The following is a 19,839-nucleotide window of genomic DNA, read 5'->3' as shown; positions in this document are numbered from 1 at the left end:
AATGCTGCCAGGCCTGGGACTCTCCCTACAGGATAGTGGACTTTTCTCTATCCCAATGTAAGTCTAGAAATGACATCCAAGAGCCAAGGCCTGGATTCAGGGATCCCAAGAGTTTACTTGGTGCTCTTGTTCACTGTGGCTGAACTGGTAGCCATGCTGCAAGGCAAAGTCCCCTTTATACATTCCTTTTCTTTTCTCAAACAAAAGGAATCTCTCTCCATAGCCAAACCAGCTGGGAATGTGCTGGATTAAGCCAGCACTCACCACCTTAAGCCAGCACATCTCTGAGTATCACCCAAAACCCACACTGAGTGTTGCCTGGGTACCATTCAGGGCCCAAGCGCTCTTTATTCAGCAGATGATTAATCTTGCCAGGACTGGGTTTTTCCCTTTAAGCTTGTGGGTTCTGTTCTGGCCCAGGTTGTGTCTAGATTTGTTGTCTGGGAGCCAGGGTTTGTAATGGGGGCCTCACAATTTGGCTCAGTACTCTCTCCTACTGTGGGTGAGCTGGTAACCAAGTTGCAAGACAAAGTCTTCTTTACTCTTCCCTCTCCTTTCTTCAAGCAGAAGAAAGGAGTTTCTTTCAGAGCTGTGAGCTGTGTGCCTGGGGTTGTGGGATTGGTGGTGCAAGCACTCCCTTGGCTGCCCCAGCTAGTGTCTCATTAGGTTGCATGTCTCCCAAGTCCACTAACTCTGAGCCTAGCACAGCAGGAGTACTTGCATAGGAATTGCAGTCCTTATGGCCTAGACTGCCTTTCAAGTTTATTTAGATCCACAGAGCACTTTAGCCCACAGTGGCAAGGCTTTCTGGAACCCAGGTTGCAAGTACTGGGATGGCCTTTTGGCAAGAGCTAGTCTAAATATTCCCTCTTTGGGCACCAGCTGAGTTCTGCCGGATGTCGCTTTTCACTGTGGCAGGAGAGCACTGATTTCTAATGCAAAGTCTCACAGTCCTTGCACTCTGCCTCCCAAAAGCACACAGGTTCTCTCTTTGCACCACTCTGCCACTGCCCTGGCATGGAGGAGTGGTGGCATTGGAAATTGAAGACTGCTTTTCCTACCTTCTTCAGTGCCTCTTTCAGTGATATGAAGTTAAATCTAGTACTGTGATCGCTTACTTGATTTTTGGTTCTAATGAAGGTACTTTTTTGTGTGGGTAGTTGTTGAATTTGGTGTTCCCACAGGGAGGATGATTACTGGAGTTTTCTATTTGGCCATCTTACTCCACCTCCCACTGAGTTTGAGTATTTTAGATACTGCCTTTAAGTGGAATCATGAAAAATTTATCCTTCTGTGACTAGTTTATTCCTTTTAGCATAATGTCCTCCAACTTCATCCATATTAATCCAAGTGGCAGGATGTCCTTTGTATTCAAGGTTGAATAGTATTCTTTTGTGTGTATATACCACATTTTCTTTATCCATTCATTTGTGGGTAGAAATGTAGCTTGTTTCCATCTCTTGGCTACTATGAATAATGTTGCAGTGAACATGGGAGTGCAGGTATCTCTTTGAGATCCTTATTTCAATTATTTTAGATATATACCCAGAAGTGGGGTTGCTGCATTATATGGTAGCTCTATTTTTAGTTTTTAAAGGAACTTTCGTACTTTTTCCATAATGGCCATACCAATATACATTCCCACCAGCAATGTACAAGACTTGCCAACATTTGTTGTGTTTTTATTTTTTAATAGTAAACATTCTAACAGATGTGATGTTACTTCTTACTGTGGTTTTGATACACATTTCCTGATAACTAAGGATATCGAGCATCATTTCATATATTTATTGGCCATATGTATGTCTTCTGTGGGGAAATGTCTATTCAAGTCCTTTGCCTATTTTTTAATTGGATTATTTGGTTCTTTTGCTTTGTTTTGTTTGCTTTTTATTTGTAAGAGTTTGTTGTATATTTCGGATATTAAACCTTTATCAGATTTGGAAATATTTTCTCTCATTCCATAGTTTGTCATTTCACTCTGTGGACTGTTTCCTTTGCTGTGTAGGAGCTTTTTAGTCTGATGTAGTCCCACTCGTCTATCTTGGCTTTTGTTGTTGCTTCTGCTTTTTGTCTCATATTCAAGAAATAAATGCCAAGACAAATATCATAAAGCTTTTCTCATATGTATTCTCATAGGAGTTTTACAGTTTTAGGTCTTATGTTTAAATCTTTAATTCATTTATGGTTGATTTTTGTGTATGACGTAAAGAAATGATCAGTTTCATTATTTTGCATGTGTATATCTAGTTTTCCCAACACCTCTTCTTGAAGAGATTATCATTTTCCCATTGTGTATTCATGGCATCCTTATTGAAGATCAATTGGTTGTATATGCATGGTTTTATTTCTGCGATATCTATTCTGTCCCATTGGTCTATATGTCTGATTTTATGCCAGCGCATATTGTTTTCATTACTATAGCTTTGTAATATATATTGAAGTCAGGAAATGTAATGCCTCCAGCTTTGTCATTTCTCAAGATTGTTTTGGCCTTTTGGGTTCGTTTTGTGGTTCCATATGAATTTTAGGATTGTATTTTTTATTTGTGTAAAAAATGTCATTGGGATTTTGATAGGGATTGCATTGAATTCATAGATCTCTTTGGGTAGCATGAACATTTTAACAATATTAAGTTTTCCAACTCATGAACATAGGATGCCTTTCTATGTATTTATGTATTTTTTCATTAGTGTTTTGAAGTTTTCAGTTTAGAAGTCTTTCACCTACTTTAAGTTTATATTCAAGTATTTTATTATTTTAGATGCTATTGTAATTGGAATTATTTCCTTTTCCAATAGTTCATTGTTATTGTATATAAACACAACTGTTTTTGTATGTTAAATCTGTATCCTACAACTTTACTGAATCAGTTTATTAGTTTGAACAATTGTTTTATGGAATCTTTACAGTTTTCTAGATATGAGGTTATGTCAAGGTAAATTTCTTCTATAACTGATTTGTTGAGTTTTTTAAAAATTCTCAATGGGTGTTGAATTCTGTCAAATGCTTTTCCTGCTTCTATTGAGATTATAATGTGGTTTTTATACTTATGTTAATGTGCTATATTACATTAAGTGATTTGCATATGTTGAACCATCCTTGCATATGAGGGATGAATCCCACTTAGTTGTGGTGTATGATACTTTTAATATGCTATTGAATTTGGTTTGCTAGTATTTTGTTGTGAGTTTTTGCCTCTTTGTTAATCAAGGATTAATTGCTCTTCAGTTTTCTTTTCTTGGAGTATCTTTGTATGTCTCTGGTATCAGGGTAATGCTAGCCTCATAAAATGAATTTGGAAGTATTTCCTCCTCTTCCGATTTTCGAAAGTATGAGAAGGATTGGTGTTAATTCTTTTTTTAGATGTTTGGTAGAATTCACCTGTTGAAGGCATCTGGTCCTGGACTTCTCTTTGCTGGGAGTAGTTGATTAATGATCTAGTGTCTTTCCTGTTTCAGTTTAGTGCCTTTTCATTGTGACTTGAAAAATTCTATTTAGCATTTCACTGGTAGATTGGATGTGGAGTAGAGGTAAAGAGAAAAGTCAGGGATGACTCCAAAGTTTTCAACCTGAGCAAGTGGAAGGATGGAGTTGCTGCCATCTGAAAGGTGGAAGTCTATAAAAGTGGAGCACATTTTTAGTGAGTTCAACTGTGGATCTAAGTTCACGATGTTTGTTAAATATTCAAGTGGAGTTGGATTTCAGGGGAGAAGTCCAGGATAGAAATACAAAATTTGGAGATCATCAAGAAAGAGCATATATTTATAAAAGAAGGACTGAACTGTGGAGAATTGTTAGAAATCATAAAAATAATAATAAACCAGCAAATAACACTGAGAAGAAGAGAACAATAAGGTAGGAGGAAAACTAGAAGAGTATGGTGTTTTGGAAGCCTAATGAAGACAGTGTTTTGAGAAGAACGTGAGCAGCTGCATGGAATACTACTGATAGTTCAAATAAGATGGGGACTGAGAATTGACCATTGGATTTTGCAACGTTGAGGTCATTGGTGACCTTGACAAGAGCAATTTCAGTGGAGTGGTAGGTGTAAAAGCCTAGCTGTAATGAGTTCTGTAAAGAATGGGATAAATGGAATTGGAAACTAGAAATCAAGAAAACTCCTTTGAGGAATCTTCTTCTAAAAGAGGCAGAGAAATTGGGCAATAGCTAGAGGGGACTACAGGGACATCAATAGACATTTTTTTTTTTAATCTGAGAAATTATAGCACATTTCTATGCTGAATGGAACTGATCCAGTAGAGAAGGGGAAATTAATAAGGCAGGTAAGAAAAGAATTACTAGAATGGCATCTTTGAATAGGGAGAAGGTATGTGTTCTGGTGCACAAATGAAGGAGTGGACCTTACTTAGGAGTATGGATAATGACAAGAGCAGAGGCAGGATATGTGTGCATTCTTGCAGTTACGTCAGTTGGAAGTTATCTTCTGATGCTCGTAGAAAAATCTCTGCTTTAAGAAATTCATCATTATGGAAGTTCCAAAAATTTATGAAAGTAGAGAGAATAGATTAATGAACCCAATAGATTAATGAACCTCCATGCTGTCATCACCCAACTTTAACAACTATCTCTTCATGACCTGTATTGTTTTGTTCTATAGCCCCATTTACACTCTTTCCCTTCCCCAGATTATTTTGAAGTAAATCCCATGTATCATATTATTACAACTCTAAGTATTTTATTATATGCCTCTGAAAGATGGTGCTTTAAAAGCTATAACCACATCACCATACCTAAAATATTAACAATAATTCCTTAATATTATAATATATCCCATCCATGTTCCGAATTCCCCAGTTGTCTTTTTATAATGTTTGTTTGAATTGTGGTCCACATAAAGACCACGTATTGTGATTGATTGATGTGTCTCTTATGTCACTTTCAATTTATAGATGCTCTTTTCATCTACATTACCCAGTTTATTTCTTGATAAAACTGAACTGTTTGTCCTGTAGAGTCTCCCACAGTCTGTATTTTGCTGATGGCATCCCCATGGTGACTTTTAACATGTTCTTCTGTTCTCTGTAATTCCTCATTCAGAGGCTTGATGAGATCTGGGTATAATGTTTGCAAGAATACTTTATAAATGGTGTTGTATACTTCTATCAAGAGACACATAATGTCCAGTTGTTTCCCTTGTTGGGATGTTAACAGCCTTTGATAATTTTTGTTTAGATCTATTAATTGATTGGGTGTTTCTGGAATTAGCAGGAATACTTGTAAAAAGAGAAGCATTTCCTCTTTTCTTTTAAGTTATACTTTTGTGCAGTTCAAAGTTTTGTTTGGATTGCTTTAATTTCCTCAGTGAAGTAGTAAGTAAGGGTATCAGATAGAATGAAGAGAGATAGGAAATATTAGAGATTTTAGGAAGAGAAGGTGTGAAATAGACATCTAAGTGAGAAACAGCATGACTAGACTACAGAGATTTAGTATGATTGCTAGGTAGCAATAAGAGCACAGATGAGGTTCGTGGTCAAGAATTTAACTAAGATCAGTAAGTGTGGTTGTATGCTTTTTTAAAATCACCTTCACCTGTATGGAGGTAGATTAAAGTAGAGAAAGGATTGGCTTTAAGCAGGCTTCGGTTTTGGCTCCTGAACTCAAATAAGAAAAAGGCAAGAATATTCAGGACATATATACCAGGGAATGATTATGGAATTTGCATTAGGTAGAGGGGAAGGGGGACATGAAAATGATAAGGAACTGTAAAAAGCTGATAGGGTCCAAAGAATGCGTATCTTGTAAAAGTTGAAGAATTATAAAAGTCAGGGTGCTAAAAGCAGTGTGATGGAGAGATGAAAGGTGCTGATTAGATAGTGGAATGCTTAAAATTGAGATTATAGACAGGGAATGAATATAAGAGTGGCTGAGGAAAAGTGGTAGATAGCTCCCTGGAAGAGAGGAGATCAAGGAAATGAGAACCCAATAAATCTGAAAATTTATTAATATATATTGATCATCAAGTATTATGACAGTCACTAGGCCAGAATTTAAACTCCTCAAGTAATGAGTAGTATAACTTAATTATAAGGAATAGTAAAATATAAGCTCCATGTGGACAGGGAATTTTGTCCAGTTTTATCATTGTATCCCTAACCCTTAGAATAATAACTGGCATATAGTAGAGTGTTCAATACATGATTGCTTTATGAATGAACAACTAAATGACTGAATGACTTGAAATTCAAAGCTGGGGAATGTTTAAGGAAGACAGAAGGATAATGGCTTGAAAGTGGTAATGGGGTGCAAATAGGTTGTCTAACCCAACTTTAGGACCATTGATTTGAGGAGTATGGGAAAAAAAGCAGTTGCCATTTGGGCTTTAGGGGAAGCAGTGTCTTCATTGGAAAACTAGAGTTCTTAGAGCAAGTAGGTGAAAGGAATATTTAGAAAAGAGGTTGAGGATATAAATACTTTTTCTGGTGATGGAGTGTAAGTTCTAGTAGACACTGCAGGAGAGTTTCAGGAAATGGGGAAAGATGGGAAATAGGGTCAAAAAATAATATGCAGAGTTGGATGGGGAATAAAGTGTAGGAATTTGGGATTTCTCTTTAGTTGACTGAAGTAAACAGAGATAAAGGACATAATTATATAATTCTAATAATATCAAAGCAGGTAATGGTTGTGAGACTATGAGTGTGAGGGTTGGGGGAGAGAGAGATGCGAGTCCTGCAAGGAACACAGAAAGCTATGAGGCCAGTTCTTCATTCGTGTAATATAAAGATCAAGACAAGGGAACAGGGGATGGCTCCCTCCTAATTCCTGGAGCACAAGGGACTGTGGATTCCTTTTGATTCCTGTGTATCATAGGGTTGCATGTCAGAAATCTCTTTTGACTACTACTAAAGGAGAACATTGGAGAAAAAGAGATATTTCTTGCATATGAACTTTGTGCTTCAGCCATACTTGAATTACTTGCAGTTCCCTCAGTATACCATGTTCTCTTATATCTCTTTGCCTGCTGGTCCCCTCTTCCTGGTTTATCGCCCATCCATCCCCCATCTATCCAGAATGCTTCTACTCATTCTTCAAGACTTAGCTTAAGTATTTCTTCCATGCAGTCTTTCTGCCTTTGCATATTTAAGGAAAATTTAGGGACTTCCTCCTGTTGTATTCCTTAGTATTCCATAAATATATCATCATCTTGACATTTAATTTTTATTGAATTTTTACTGAGATAATGTGGATTCCATGCAGTTGTAAGACATAATACAGAAATATTCCATGTACCATTTGCCCAGTTTCCCCCAGTGGAACATCTTGTAGAACTTTAGTTCAGTATTACAATCAGATTGACATTGACACAATTCACCCATGTTATTCCAATTTCCCTAGTTTTATTTGTAGTTGTGTGTGTGTATTTGTTCTATAAAATGTTATATGTGTAAGTTCATGTATCCACTACCACAGTCAAGATACAGAACAATTTCATCACTACAAGGATCCGTTTTGTTGTCCTTTTGTAACCACACCTACTTTTCTCCCACCTCCCTAACTCAATCTCTGACAACCACTAATCTGTCCTCTTTGTCTAAAATTTAGTCATTTCAAAGTATTATAAAAATGGAGTTACAGTATGGAACCTTTGGGGATTGTCTTTTTTTCACTTAGCATAATCCTTGGGGATCCATTCAGGTTGTTGCATGTATTTATAGCTCATTCCTTTTATTGCTGAGCAGTGTTACATTGTATGGATGTATCATGGTTTGTTTATCCATTCACTAGTTGAAGGAAAAGTGGCTTCTTTTTTTTTTTTTTTTTTTTTTTTTTTTTTGATATATACTCAGGAGTGGAATTGCTGAATATAGTGGAAGGACCAGGGGCTTAAAGGGTAAGTCCATCTCGTCTTATCAGGAAGGCAAAAACTTTCCTGAAATCCTCTCACTATCACACTTCCCCTTCAATCTCATTGACCAGAACTAGTGGCAATGGAGGCTGTAAAAAGGGAACACGCTTAGATATTTCAAACAAAATTTGGATTCTGTTAGCAAAGATTAAAGGGATATTTGTTATGAAATTAACAGTGCCGCTAAAATGTCAATGTCTGAGAACGAAAGAAGCTGAATAGAAAAAAATTTCATCATAGGAATTATAGTAGGCTGAATGGTGGTTCTCAAAAAGATATGTCCATGCTCTCATTCCTGGGATCTGTGAACATTACTTGTGTGACAAAATATGTCATTAAGTTAAATAAAGATCTTGCTTATCTGTTAAGATACAGGCAGAAGAGGAGACATAGAGGAGAAGGTGACATGAAAAGGGAGGCAGAGATCACAGTGATGTGGCTATAAGCCAAGGAATACCAAAGCCATCAGAAGCTGGAAGAGGTAAGGAATGGATTTTCCCCTACAGCCTCTGGAGGGAGCGTGACCCTGCTGACACCTTGATTTAAAACTTCTGGCCTCCAGAACCATGAGAGAACAAGTAGCTGCTGTTTTGTGTAACCCAATTTGTGGTAATTTGTTATGGCAGCCTCAGGTAACTAATACAATAGTTAAGAGCACTGACATTAGAGTCAAATCTGAATTCAAGGTCTTCCTTTGCCACTTACCGGAACTAGGAGTGTTCCTTTTGATCTCCTCCTCAACTCCTGATAAAAATAATTGCTCTGATGGTCATTATCTAGAAGTACTTTTTCCCTGCTCCCCTAGTCCATTACTTCAAACAGTCACTCCTATTTTTGTCCCATAGATTCAAGCCTTGCACACATGTTGAAAACTATTGTGAGTTACTCTGGGCAGGAAACCTGTAGAAAGCTCCTGCATGTAAAGGAGTTTGGCACAGTACCAGCCTTCTCTCTTGCTGCTGATCCCTATGCGTATCACACAGATCCCATAATTACATAGCAACCTTTTGTGGCCTTGACTTTAGTATAGGGTTTTGTTCCCAGTCAGCAAGCCTCGGTTTCTGGTCTCTGCTAATTGTCCTCCTAGATCTGACTCACTTTCTGGACCTAGGCTTCTTATCTTGGCTCATCATCCAGGATTCGGATGATGCAATATCATTTCTGGAAGGGAACCGAGAGGTCATCTAATCTAACCCCTTCACTTTAGAGACAGAAACTGAAAACTTGACCTCATCTTTCTTCTTGGTCCTATCATATCTTCCGGCTTCTCTTGGCCTTAACATCTTTTTTGAGGTCATATGAGAAAAAAAAATTCTGCTATACTCATATCCTTTTCCAGTTTAATGAAATTCCCAGCCAGGCACTTACCCAATCCTACCAAGTCTCTAAATTACAAGTGTCAGTAGCAAAAACTTTGTGATCAAGGAAATGGGATAATTCCTAACAAAACATTCTTACTGTGACAGTATCCCAACCAGATGATATAAAAGCACAAACTTTGGACACCGATACTGGGCCAGTCATAACTAAATATACAGTATGCTGAAAACATCTATTAAACTAAAAGCTTAGCAGTAGAAGGAAGAGGGAAAATTCCTCTGAAACTGTTAAAAATCTCGGAAGGGATGGATGTTCCTTCAGAAAACAGCTTGAACAACTTTGTATACAAGACTATAACATTGTAGCTATATCAAGGCCATTCTAAAAGAAAAGTTATTGTGTATAAACTTACAATCTTAGCTGCGAGTGACTTCTAGTTAGAAGAGTAAAGCCAAGTGGAATATTTCATTTTTAAGAGTTCAGTAAAAAGATTGTCTCCTGGTGGAGAAGAACCTATTTATGGGAGTACTTACCATCTTAGCATATTGTCATCTTTGCTACTACCTTTTGTCACTCTCCTCTACTTGTAAGAAGCAAAGGATATAAGAACTTATGATTGTTGCTTGGCAGTGTCAGAAAGGCAAACCAAACACATCTTTGAGCTTAGCAGGAAGCAATTAAAATCAAAATTACCATTGTCACTATGAGATAGATGTAGGAATCAACAAACAGACCTGATTGTAATTAGGTGGTTAGATCAGACAGTCCAGGTGGCATACATCAGAGGAGTAGACAGGATTGGAAAGAATAAATTCTCTCTCTCTCTCTCTCTAAATATATATATTTCAAATATATATATATAGGGCAAAGTTTGGAAAAGTCAGGTAAGAAAGGTATATTCAAACATAGACTATAAGTTCAAACATGAGATTTGTTCCTTGGAGTGCAGAGAGCACCTACAGAAGAAACCTTTGTCCACTTTAGCCTTATTCCTGTACTAGGCTATAACAGATAATAGTTATGATTTCTTGACTAATCACTATTTGCTGGGCACTGTTTCAAGTGCTTTACATGTCTAATTTAATCCTTATGACAGCCCTATGGAGTACATACTGTTATTCTCACTTTAGAGAAGATGAAACAGAGATAAAGGATAAGTCACTTGGCCAATGTCCCACAGCTAGGAAGTGTGGAATCTGGAATTTCAATGCAGCAGGCTCACTACAGAGTTGTTTAAGTTGTTAACCACTGTGCTAGATTATCTCCTATATATAACTACGCCTTTGACCATCCTCGGTCTTCTCCTACTCTGACTCTAGCATGTACAATAGCAGCCTCTGACAATTTATGAAGTTTTCAGTGCATACAAACAAAATCTCTAACCACCCAGATCCTGTTCTTAGGCCAGCCTCAGCATCAAGAGGCTAAAACTCCAAACACTCAATGTCTACTCCTGCTTAGACTGCTAAGAGTCAGTTAGAGCCTGGTCTTGTGTCGTATTAAACACCTACAGAAGTCCTACCACCCAGGGTCTGGCCCTACATGATTCTCAGTATGAGTAAAGGAATCTTTCAACAACTGGAAGCTTGTTTCTATTCTGGACTATGTGACATTCACAGAAAACTTTCAACCAACCAGGAACTCTTTCATGGTTAAAAATCTCTAAGCCTAACTTAGAGGTTTTTTTCTCTGAGATAGCCACATCTTCCATAGAAATGTCTGAATTCCAAGGACTTATTTCTGATCAGGTTATCCAGGCAGAGAGAACGACATGTAGGAAGGTCCTAAAAGAGAAACCGAAAGTCAAGTATAACTAGAGCACATAACAAGATGGAGAGTGGTAAGTGAAGAAATTGGAAAAAATATACTGTTCCTAGTTACATAGTTTTGAATCAGGCTGATTGTGTTTGAATCCTGGGCTCTGACACTAATTATGTGGGTTTGCACAAGTTAATAAACTACTTAAAGCCTCGATTTCCTCATTTGTACATGGGAAAAATAATAGTACCTACCTCATAGTGATGGGAGGATGGCATAAGGTTGTGTGTAAAGTATTTTGTACTTACATCATAGTAAGTATTCTTATAAATATTACACAGTAACACGCAAACACATACATGATGTAGATGTAGATATAGATGTAAATCTAGATAGAAAGAGACAGAAAAACAGAGTGACAGAGACCTGATATCTTGGGGTCTTAGAGTGCCTTGTGATCCATGGTGAGAACTTGAAATTTTATTCTAAGGTAATTGGAAACTATTGAAGAGGTTTAAGGAGAAATATAACAAGACTAGGTGTGTATATTAAAATATTACCCTAGCTGTACTGTGGCAAAAGGATTGGACTGAGGCAATTGTAATATATGGGAGACCAATTGAGTGTCAGTTACAATTGTCCAGGGAAAAGATGGTGGTGTTTCAGATGATGATAGTGTCAGAATGAATAGAGATAATGGTAGGAAGAGGGACATATTTGAGATCTATTAGGAAGTAGAAGGGACAGTGACTGGTGAGCACTTAACAATTTCTTTTTCTCTTTTTTCTTTTCTTAATTTCCCCTTTTCCACCCCAGAGAATTAAGGAGAGATGGCTGAAGAACAGGACCAATAGTTGACAGATTAGTGTAGGACACTTTGTGATGCATCTTAGATCCAGGAGAGTTTTCTTTTTTTTTTTTTTAACACAGAAGGACAATATATTAATTTTGGTGAAGAAATGTGTTCAAATTTAGATATTGTAAAGAAGAACTATCTCCATTTCAGCCTAGACTAGAAGTCCTCTATATTTTCTACACCACTTCTCCATCCATAGACTCTAAGCAAATGCTACATTCAACACTCCAGGCCTGGGAAATTTGCAAAACCCCAAAAGAGTCTTAAGACTTGATCTTCATAAGAAAGACTGTACTCAGAAAGTTTGCCAGGAAGGGAAGGGATAAAAAGGAAAAGAGGTGCTGGAAGACTAGATATAGTGAGAAAGTGTGGAAATTAAGAGACAGGGAGAAAGAGAGAGAATGGGTGATTCAGGAATGAGAGTGGTCCATTTGGTCCATTTGGTTCATTCTCCAAAAGTTTAGTGAGTAAATACATGCTCCCACCTTTTCCACAAAGGACTTGGGTGTTGTGAACTAAGCTGTATCTGCTTCACTCCAACCAAGCTCAGTGGTTCTTGCACACTCCTAGATACTGCCTTATTAGTCTTGGAGAAGATCCAGGAGAATTTTCTGGATTACCAGGCAGAGAATCTTGTACGCTTCTCTTACTTTCTCCCAAACGTACAGAGTGTCTCCCTCTCTGTGTTCTGAGCCACCCAAAGGTGGGAGTGGAGTGATGCAAGCACCCCAGAGTGGCCACCACCACTCTGACTGCTCTGGGTTCAGACCTGAAGCCAGTACAGCACTGTGTCTCCCCCAAGGCCTGCTATCATTACTCCCTGGCTACTGCCTATGTTTTTTCAAGGGGCTCTGCAATCAGCAGGTGGCAAAGCCACCCAGTCCTGTCTCCTTCCGTTCAGGGCAGCAAGAACCGCCAGTCTCCAGGTGGATCCAAAAGTACCATCAGGAGTCAGGTCCTAGGGTCAAAAACTTAGAAGTCTGCTTTGTGTTCTATTGTACTACAACTGAACTGGCAATCATACCACAAGATGCAATCCCTCTAACTCTTCCATTCCCTTTCCAAAGGCAGAGGGGCCTCACTCTATAGCCACCACCACCACCACAGACTGTAGGGAGTACTGCCAGACTACTGCAAGTGAGACCCTGGGTCCTAAGGTCCCAGGGCTCTTTAGTGAGCATATGATGAATGCCGCCTGGCCTTGGACTCACCCTTCAGGATAGTAGTTTCCTTTCTGGCCCAGGGCAGGTACAGAGATGATATCTAAGAGTCAGTCCTAGAATCAGAGACCCACTTGATGCCCTACCCCACTGTGGCCATGTTGATACCCAAGGTGCAAGATGAAGTCCCCTCAACATTCCCTCTGTTTTTCTTAAGCAGAAAGAGTTTCACCCTGTATCCACCACAGCTGGCAGTATGGTAGTCTTACCTGAAGCCAGCAAGTCTTAGCATCTCACTCAAGACAGCAAGTCTTAGCATCTCACTCAAGGCCCTTGATGTAGTACCTGGGTATTGCTACTGGTTATTCAGGGCCAAAGGGCTCTTCAGTTAGTAGGTGATGAATGCTGTCAGGACTGTGTTCTTTCCTTCAAGGCAGCAGGTTCCCTTCTGGCCCAGGGTATGTCTAGAAGTGCTGCCTGGAAGCTAAGGCCTGGAACAGGGTCCTCATGACTCTGACCGGTGCCCTATCCTGCTGTGGCTGAGCTGGTATCCAAAATGCAAGACAAAGTCCTCCACTTCTTCCCTCTCTTCACCTCAAGAGGAAGAAAAGGGTCTCTTTTGGAGCCAAAAGCTGTACAGCCGAGAGTTTAGGGGAGGGGTGATGCCAGCACTCCCTTAGCTGCTCCCACTGATGTCTCAGTGGGTCACATGCACCCTCAGACCACTGTTTCTGGGCCCAGTTCAGCACTAGGACTTAAGAGTTGTAGTCCCTGTGGCCTAGACTGCCTATCAAGTTTGCTTAGAAATCCAGAGCACTTTGGCCCTGGGTGGCAAGGTCTGCACGAACTCAAGTTCCACCCATTGGGATCCAAGATTCCCCTCTGCCTACGACTGGTTTAAATGCTCCCTCTGTGGGTGGATGTCAGCTGAGTTTTATTCTGTTTTCCTTTCTGCTGTAACAGGACATCACTGAATTTGATGCCTCACAATTGTTGTGCTGTCCCTTCCCCAATGCCCAGAGATGCTCCACTCCACACTGCTGCTGGGGAGTTGGGGAGAGGTAGTGTCAGTGATTCAAGGTGAGTTTTTTTTTTTTTCTCTCTCTTCAGTATTTCTTTCAGTAATGTGGAGTTAAAACCAGGTACTATGAGGGCTCACCTAAATTTTGGTTCTTATATGGTTGTTTTTTTCTGTGTAGATAGTTGTTAAATTGGTGTCCTTGCTGGGGGTGATGTGCAGTGATTGGTGGAGGCTTCTATTCCACCATCTTGCTCCTCTCTGGGTACCCTTTAAATAAAGGAGGGATAAAGGAAGAGAAGAAGGAATGAAGGAAGAAAGGAAAGAAGGAATCAGGGGCCCAGGTCATGGGATCATTCTACAGCTCCAGTCAGTTTACAGAAATCATTTAGCAATTCTTAGTTTATTTTATGGAATTTATTCATAATGAAATTACATATTTCAAATAAAATTCCTTATTTAGATATGATGCTTTTGTGTAACTCCTTAGCTTTAGCCAGTAACTAATAAAGTACTCAGTATTCTCTTTGACCAATTTGCAATCAATCGTTTATGCATTTCACTGAGCACTTTATAAAGATGCATGTCATAAACCAGTATGCAAGTGTTATGCTGCATTTTGGTGATAATAAACATTTCCCATCCCTTCTTAGTTAATGAAGTTGGATATTGGAAATGAAAATTTTGTTCAGGAGTCATAGAGTGAGAGAGGGGTAAAGAAAAAGTTCAAGGTATAAAGAGATAAGAAGTGATGGCATAAACGCAGAAAGAGAAGTAAAGTGTTTAGAGCATAGATAATTCATACTCATAGTGTTTTCTTAAAGTATTCTGAGTATGCTTTTAAAATGATCAGATGGCCATATAGTACACATATATGTTTTTTTTCCACAGAAAACTTAATAGTTAGATTTCAATTGCACATCTTCTATCCTATAAGGAATGTCTGACTCTTCATAACATGAGTATCCAGTGTGTTGTTTCTCTCTTTGAATGTAGCTTGACTTTGGAACTCCTGGTGTAGAAAAACTCTGCAAATAAGTGAAAAATATCAAATGTAATTAAATGACATTTAATAAAATTTTTATTCTCATTCAGATATGCTTATATTTAGTTATTTTAGAAATCTATTTAATCACTCTCAGAAATCTGTAGTGATTTAAAACAACACATTAAAATATCTTATTTTAGTAAAATAATTTCTGGCTGATTTTAAATAACCATTAAATACTTGTAAAATAGTTCCTTCATACTGGTTTACATATTGGGCAATCCAGTTTCCATACTAAAGTAAAAAGCAAATGTTACAGGAGAAAATTTACATAAGAAAAGCAAATATTTATTTTTTTATCATACTATAGTACCAAGTTCCACATTCTAGTATTACACAATTATGAATGTTAGTACTGTATTAACACAAAATTAAATTTGTTGCATTTATGAAATATTCCATTTGTCTTTTTTGTATGATCATATACACACATTTTAAAATACGTGACTAATTGTTTTCACAACATATGTTATCATAACATTATTTATGTCACATAACCAGAGTTTCGTCTCGGCACAGAATTGTTTTATGATAGAGGTTCATGCTAAAACTTAATTTCCCCAGCATAACATGTTACTTTTTGACAATTAAAAATCTCCATTCATAAATTTACTTTTCCAAGGACCATAAGGAAACATGTCCATGAACATTTAAAAATGTCATTTTAAAACAGATCTGAGAAAATATGAATACTGTAGGCCTTTATTTTAAGTTTTTTTTTTTTTTTTTTTTTTTTACTGAATGGAAGATTTTATTTTTTTAAGTTCAGGGTTATATGTGAAGGTTTGTTATATAGGTAAACTGTGTGTTACAGCGGTTTGGTGTACAGATTATTTTGTCACCCAGGTAATAAGCATAGTACCCAATTGGTGGGGGGTTTGTATCTTCTCTCTTCTCCTACTCTCCACTCTAAAGTGATCCCCAATGTCTGTTGTTCTCCTCCTTGTGTCCATGTGTTCTCATTGTTTACCTCTCACTTAAGTGAGAACATGTGGTATTTGTTTTTATATTCCTGCATTAGTTTGCTTAGGATAATGGTGAGAATTGTTTATGTTTACTGAAAAACATTATACTGGCTGTCTTCTCCATTCATACAATAATGGTTCAAAAATTTAAAATATATATATTTGTTGTCCACCACTTTGTGGCAGGCACTGCCTCTGATTAGAGATTAGAAGGTGTTTCAGAAGGAGTTTAGGGAATTATAGTCAGAGAGATAGGCAGACCACTAGGAGAGTATTACCCTGGAAGTGTTCAGGAAACATTAAGTATTAAATGTCTATAGAGAGATCAGATAAGGTGAAGTCTTAAAATAGGGTTTTGGATTTGATACCTAACATATTACTGGGACACTCAATGAGAGCAACTTTAACAATGTGCTTTAACAGAATGCTGAGCTTGGTTACCATGTATCCTTGAAATAAAAGTACAGTGAGAGCTTTCTTGGGGAAAAGTTTAATTTCTTAGCAGAGACAGATAAACCTTTTCCACGCCTTTTCCTAAGGAACTTCAGGCATGCTCTTTCTTGTCTTGGGCACTATCTTTCCCTTACCAATATCCATGTCACTTCAACTTTTTGTCTTATTTTGCCTCTTCCACCTCCAATCCTGCCCCTACTTCTTGGAAATTACTACCACCTATTTGTCTTATTTTGCCTCTTACTTACTACCACTTATTTGTCTTATTTTGCCTCTTCCACCTCCAATCCTGCCCCTACTTCTTGGAAATTACTACCACTACTTTTTGACTGACTTTTTGACTGCTCTGACCCACTTCTCTTTTGAGTCTCTTATCCACCTCTTGAACCATTATTGCTTTTCTTTTGGTGGCCATAATTAAGGGTAATACTGATACACACACTGCACCACAGGTGATTGCATCACCCTTGTCATTCTCTCTCACTACCCTCTGAGCTTTTATTTTGTAGTACTTATCACAATTTTTAATTATATACATATCGACCTGTTTAATGTATGTTTCCCTCCACTGTAATATAGTTCCATAGGTCAAGACAATAACGTTTTTCATCATTGTTTAAATACCACAGGTCTTGGCACATGCTAGGCACCAGTAGGTTTAACCAATTGGTTGAATGAATGAAAAGGTTACATTCCTCAATTAGTTTCATTCAGTTTTAAAAGATTATCTGTCCCAGGCTTTCTATAACCTTTAAGGTCACCATTTTTTCCCTGTTCACCTTGTCTTCCAGGAAAAAAGCTGAGCTATTCAATTTTAGTCCTCTTTAAAGGGTAAATTGTTGATTATGTGGACACACATTGAATGATACCTTCAATGAGGTACATTGATTGCAGAAACCCCTTCTCTGGAGCATAGGAAGAACCTGTGACTTGCTTCTGGCCAATATGGAGAAAATGATAGGGAATATCAATACAATAGTTACTCTCTTGAATACATTGTTATTTAGGACTCCATCCTAGCAGAATGGAGCTAGCCATTCTTCTGCTGGCCTTGAAGAGGTAAACTGCAATGTTGTGAGAGGGTCTATCAGAGGGCCATGTGGCAACCGCAAGTGGCCTATAGGAACTGACAGTGGCCTTTAGATGACAGCTAGCAAGGAAAGGGGTAGGAAAGAGAATGAAGTTCTATAGTTGCAAGGAAGTGGATTCTCCCAACAAATGCATGAGCTTGGGAGAGGACCCAAACTCCAGATGACAATGCAGTCTGCCTGACACCTTAATCACAGCATCGAAAGACCCTGAGTGGAGGACCCAGATAAGCCATACTCAGATTCCTGACTCATGGTGCTATAGTTTCGATAACTGACCCCTCCAAATCTCATGTTGAGATTTGATCCCCAGTGTGGGAGGTGAGGCCTAGTGGGAAATGTTTGGGTCATGGGGGCAGATTCCTCATGAATGATTTCATGCCATTCTCTCAGTAGTGAGTTCTCAGTCCATTAATTCCCATGACCACTGGCTGTTAAAAAGAGCCTGTCGCCTTTCTGCCCGTGGACGCCGCCGAAGAAGCATCTTTAAAGTCTCTCTTCTCCCTGCCGTCATGTCTAAGTCAGAGTCTCCTAAAGAGCCCGAACAGCTGAGGAAGCTCTTCATTGGAGGGTTGAGCTTTGAAACAACCGATGAGAGCCTGAGGAGCCATTTTGAGCAATGGGGAACGCTCACGGACTGTGTGGTAATGAGAGATCCAAACACCAAGCGTTCCAGGGGCTTTGGGTTTGTCACATATGCCACTGTGGAGGAGGTGGATGCAGCTATGAATGCAAGGCCACACAAGGTGGACGGAAGAGTTGTGGAACCAAAGAGAGCTGTCTCAAGAGAAGATTCTCAAAGACCAGGTGCCCACTTAACTGTGAAAAAGATATTTGTTGGTGGCATTAAAGAAGACACCGAAGAACATCACCTAAGAGATTATTTTGAACAGTATGGGAAAATTGAAGTGATTGAAATCATGACTGACCGAGGCAGTGGCAAGAAAAGGGGCTTTGCCTTTGTAACCTTTGACGACCATGACTCCGTGGATAAGACTGTCATTCAGAAATACCATACTGTGAATGGCCACAACTGTGAAGTTAGGAAAGCCCTGTCAAAGCAAGAGATGGCTAGTGCTTCATCCAGCCAAAGAAGTCGAAGTGGTTCTGGAAACTTTGGTGGTGGTCGTGGAGGTGGTTTCGGTGGGAATGACAACTTCGGTCGTGGAGGAAACTTCAGTGGTCGTGGTGGCTTTGGTGGCAGCCGTGGTGGTGGTGGATATGGTGGCAGTGGGGATGGCTGTAATGGATTTGGTAATGATGGAAGCAATTTTGGAGGTGGTGGAAGCTACAATGATTTTGGCAATTACAACAATCAGTCTTCAAATTTTGGACCCATGAAGGGAGGAAATTTTGGAGGCGGTGGAAGCTACAATGATTTTGGCAATTACAACAATCAGTCTTCAAATTTTGGACCCATGAAGGGAGGAAATTTTGGAGGCAGAAGCTCTGGCCCCTATGGCGGTGGAGGCCAATACTTTGCAAAACCACGAAACCAAGGTGGCTATGGCGGTTCCAGCAGCAGCAGTAGCTATGGCAGTGGCAGAAGATTTTAATTAGGAAACAAAGCTTAGCAGGAGAGGAGAGCCAGAGAAGTGACAGGGAAGCTACAGGTTACAACAGATTTGTGAACTCAGCCAAGCACAGTGGTGGCAGGGCCTAGCTGCTACAAAGAAGACATGTTTTAGACAAATACTCATGTGTATGGGCAAAAAACTCGAGGGCTGTATTTGTGACTAATTGTATAACAGGTTATTTTAGTTTCTGTTCTGTGGAAAGTGTAAAGCATTCCAACAAAGGGTTTTAATGTAGATTTTTTTTTTTTGCACCCATGTTGTTGATTGCTAAATGTAATAGTCTGATCGTGACGCTGAATAAATGTCTTTTTTTAAAAAAAAAAAAAAAAAAAAAAGAGCCTGTCACCTCCCTGCTGTTGCTTCCTTTCTCACCATGTGATTTATGTACATGCCAGCATCCCTTCATTTTCTGCCATTAGTGGAAACAGATTGAGGCTTTCACCAGACTCCCCGTCATCTAGCCTGCAGAATCATGAGCCAAATAAACCTCTTTTCTTAATATTACCTAGCTTCAGGTATTCCTTTATAGCAAAACAAAAACAGACCAAGACAGAAAGTTGGTACCAGGGGTGGGGCATTGCTATAAAGATACCTGAAAATGTGAAAGCAGCTTGGGAACTGACTAATGGGCAGAAGTTAGAAAAGTTTGGAGCACTCAGAAGAAGACTGTGAGATAGGTGAAAGTTTGGAACTTCCTAAAGATTGGTTGTGGTTGTGAGCAAAATGCTG

General features: G+C 38.9%; 1 protein-coding gene and 1 long non-coding RNA gene across 3 annotated transcripts in view; both read left to right on the top strand.

The window, feature by feature from the left end:
* The window catches only part of LOC107128528 (uncharacterized), a 103,854-nt gene that overhangs the window by 15,169 nt on the left and 68,846 nt on the right, over window positions 1-19,839 (top strand). For both annotated transcript variants that reach the window (XR_012429799.1, XR_006695238.2), the window contains exons 2-3: window positions 8,237-8,348; window positions 13,925-14,041. This is a non-coding gene — a long non-coding RNA (uncharacterized lncRNA). The remainder of the gene's footprint in view (window positions 1-8,236; window positions 8,349-13,924; window positions 14,042-19,839) is intronic.
* On the top strand, window positions 17,984-19,209 carry LOC102116509 (heterogeneous nuclear ribonucleoprotein A1-like). The gene has a single exon (XM_005594054.4). It carries the CDS (start codon window positions 18,046-18,048, stop codon window positions 19,087-19,089), a length of 1,044 nt encoding a protein of 347 aa, XP_005594111.3. The 5' UTR covers window positions 17,984-18,045; the 3' UTR covers window positions 19,090-19,209.

Source organism: Macaca fascicularis, chromosome X (genome assembly GCF_037993035.2).
Source record: "Macaca fascicularis isolate 582-1 chromosome X, T2T-MFA8v1.1".
NCBI lineage: Eukaryota > Metazoa > Chordata > Mammalia > Primates > Cercopithecidae > Macaca > Macaca fascicularis.
This window is presented reverse-complemented; position numbering and strand designations above follow the sequence as displayed.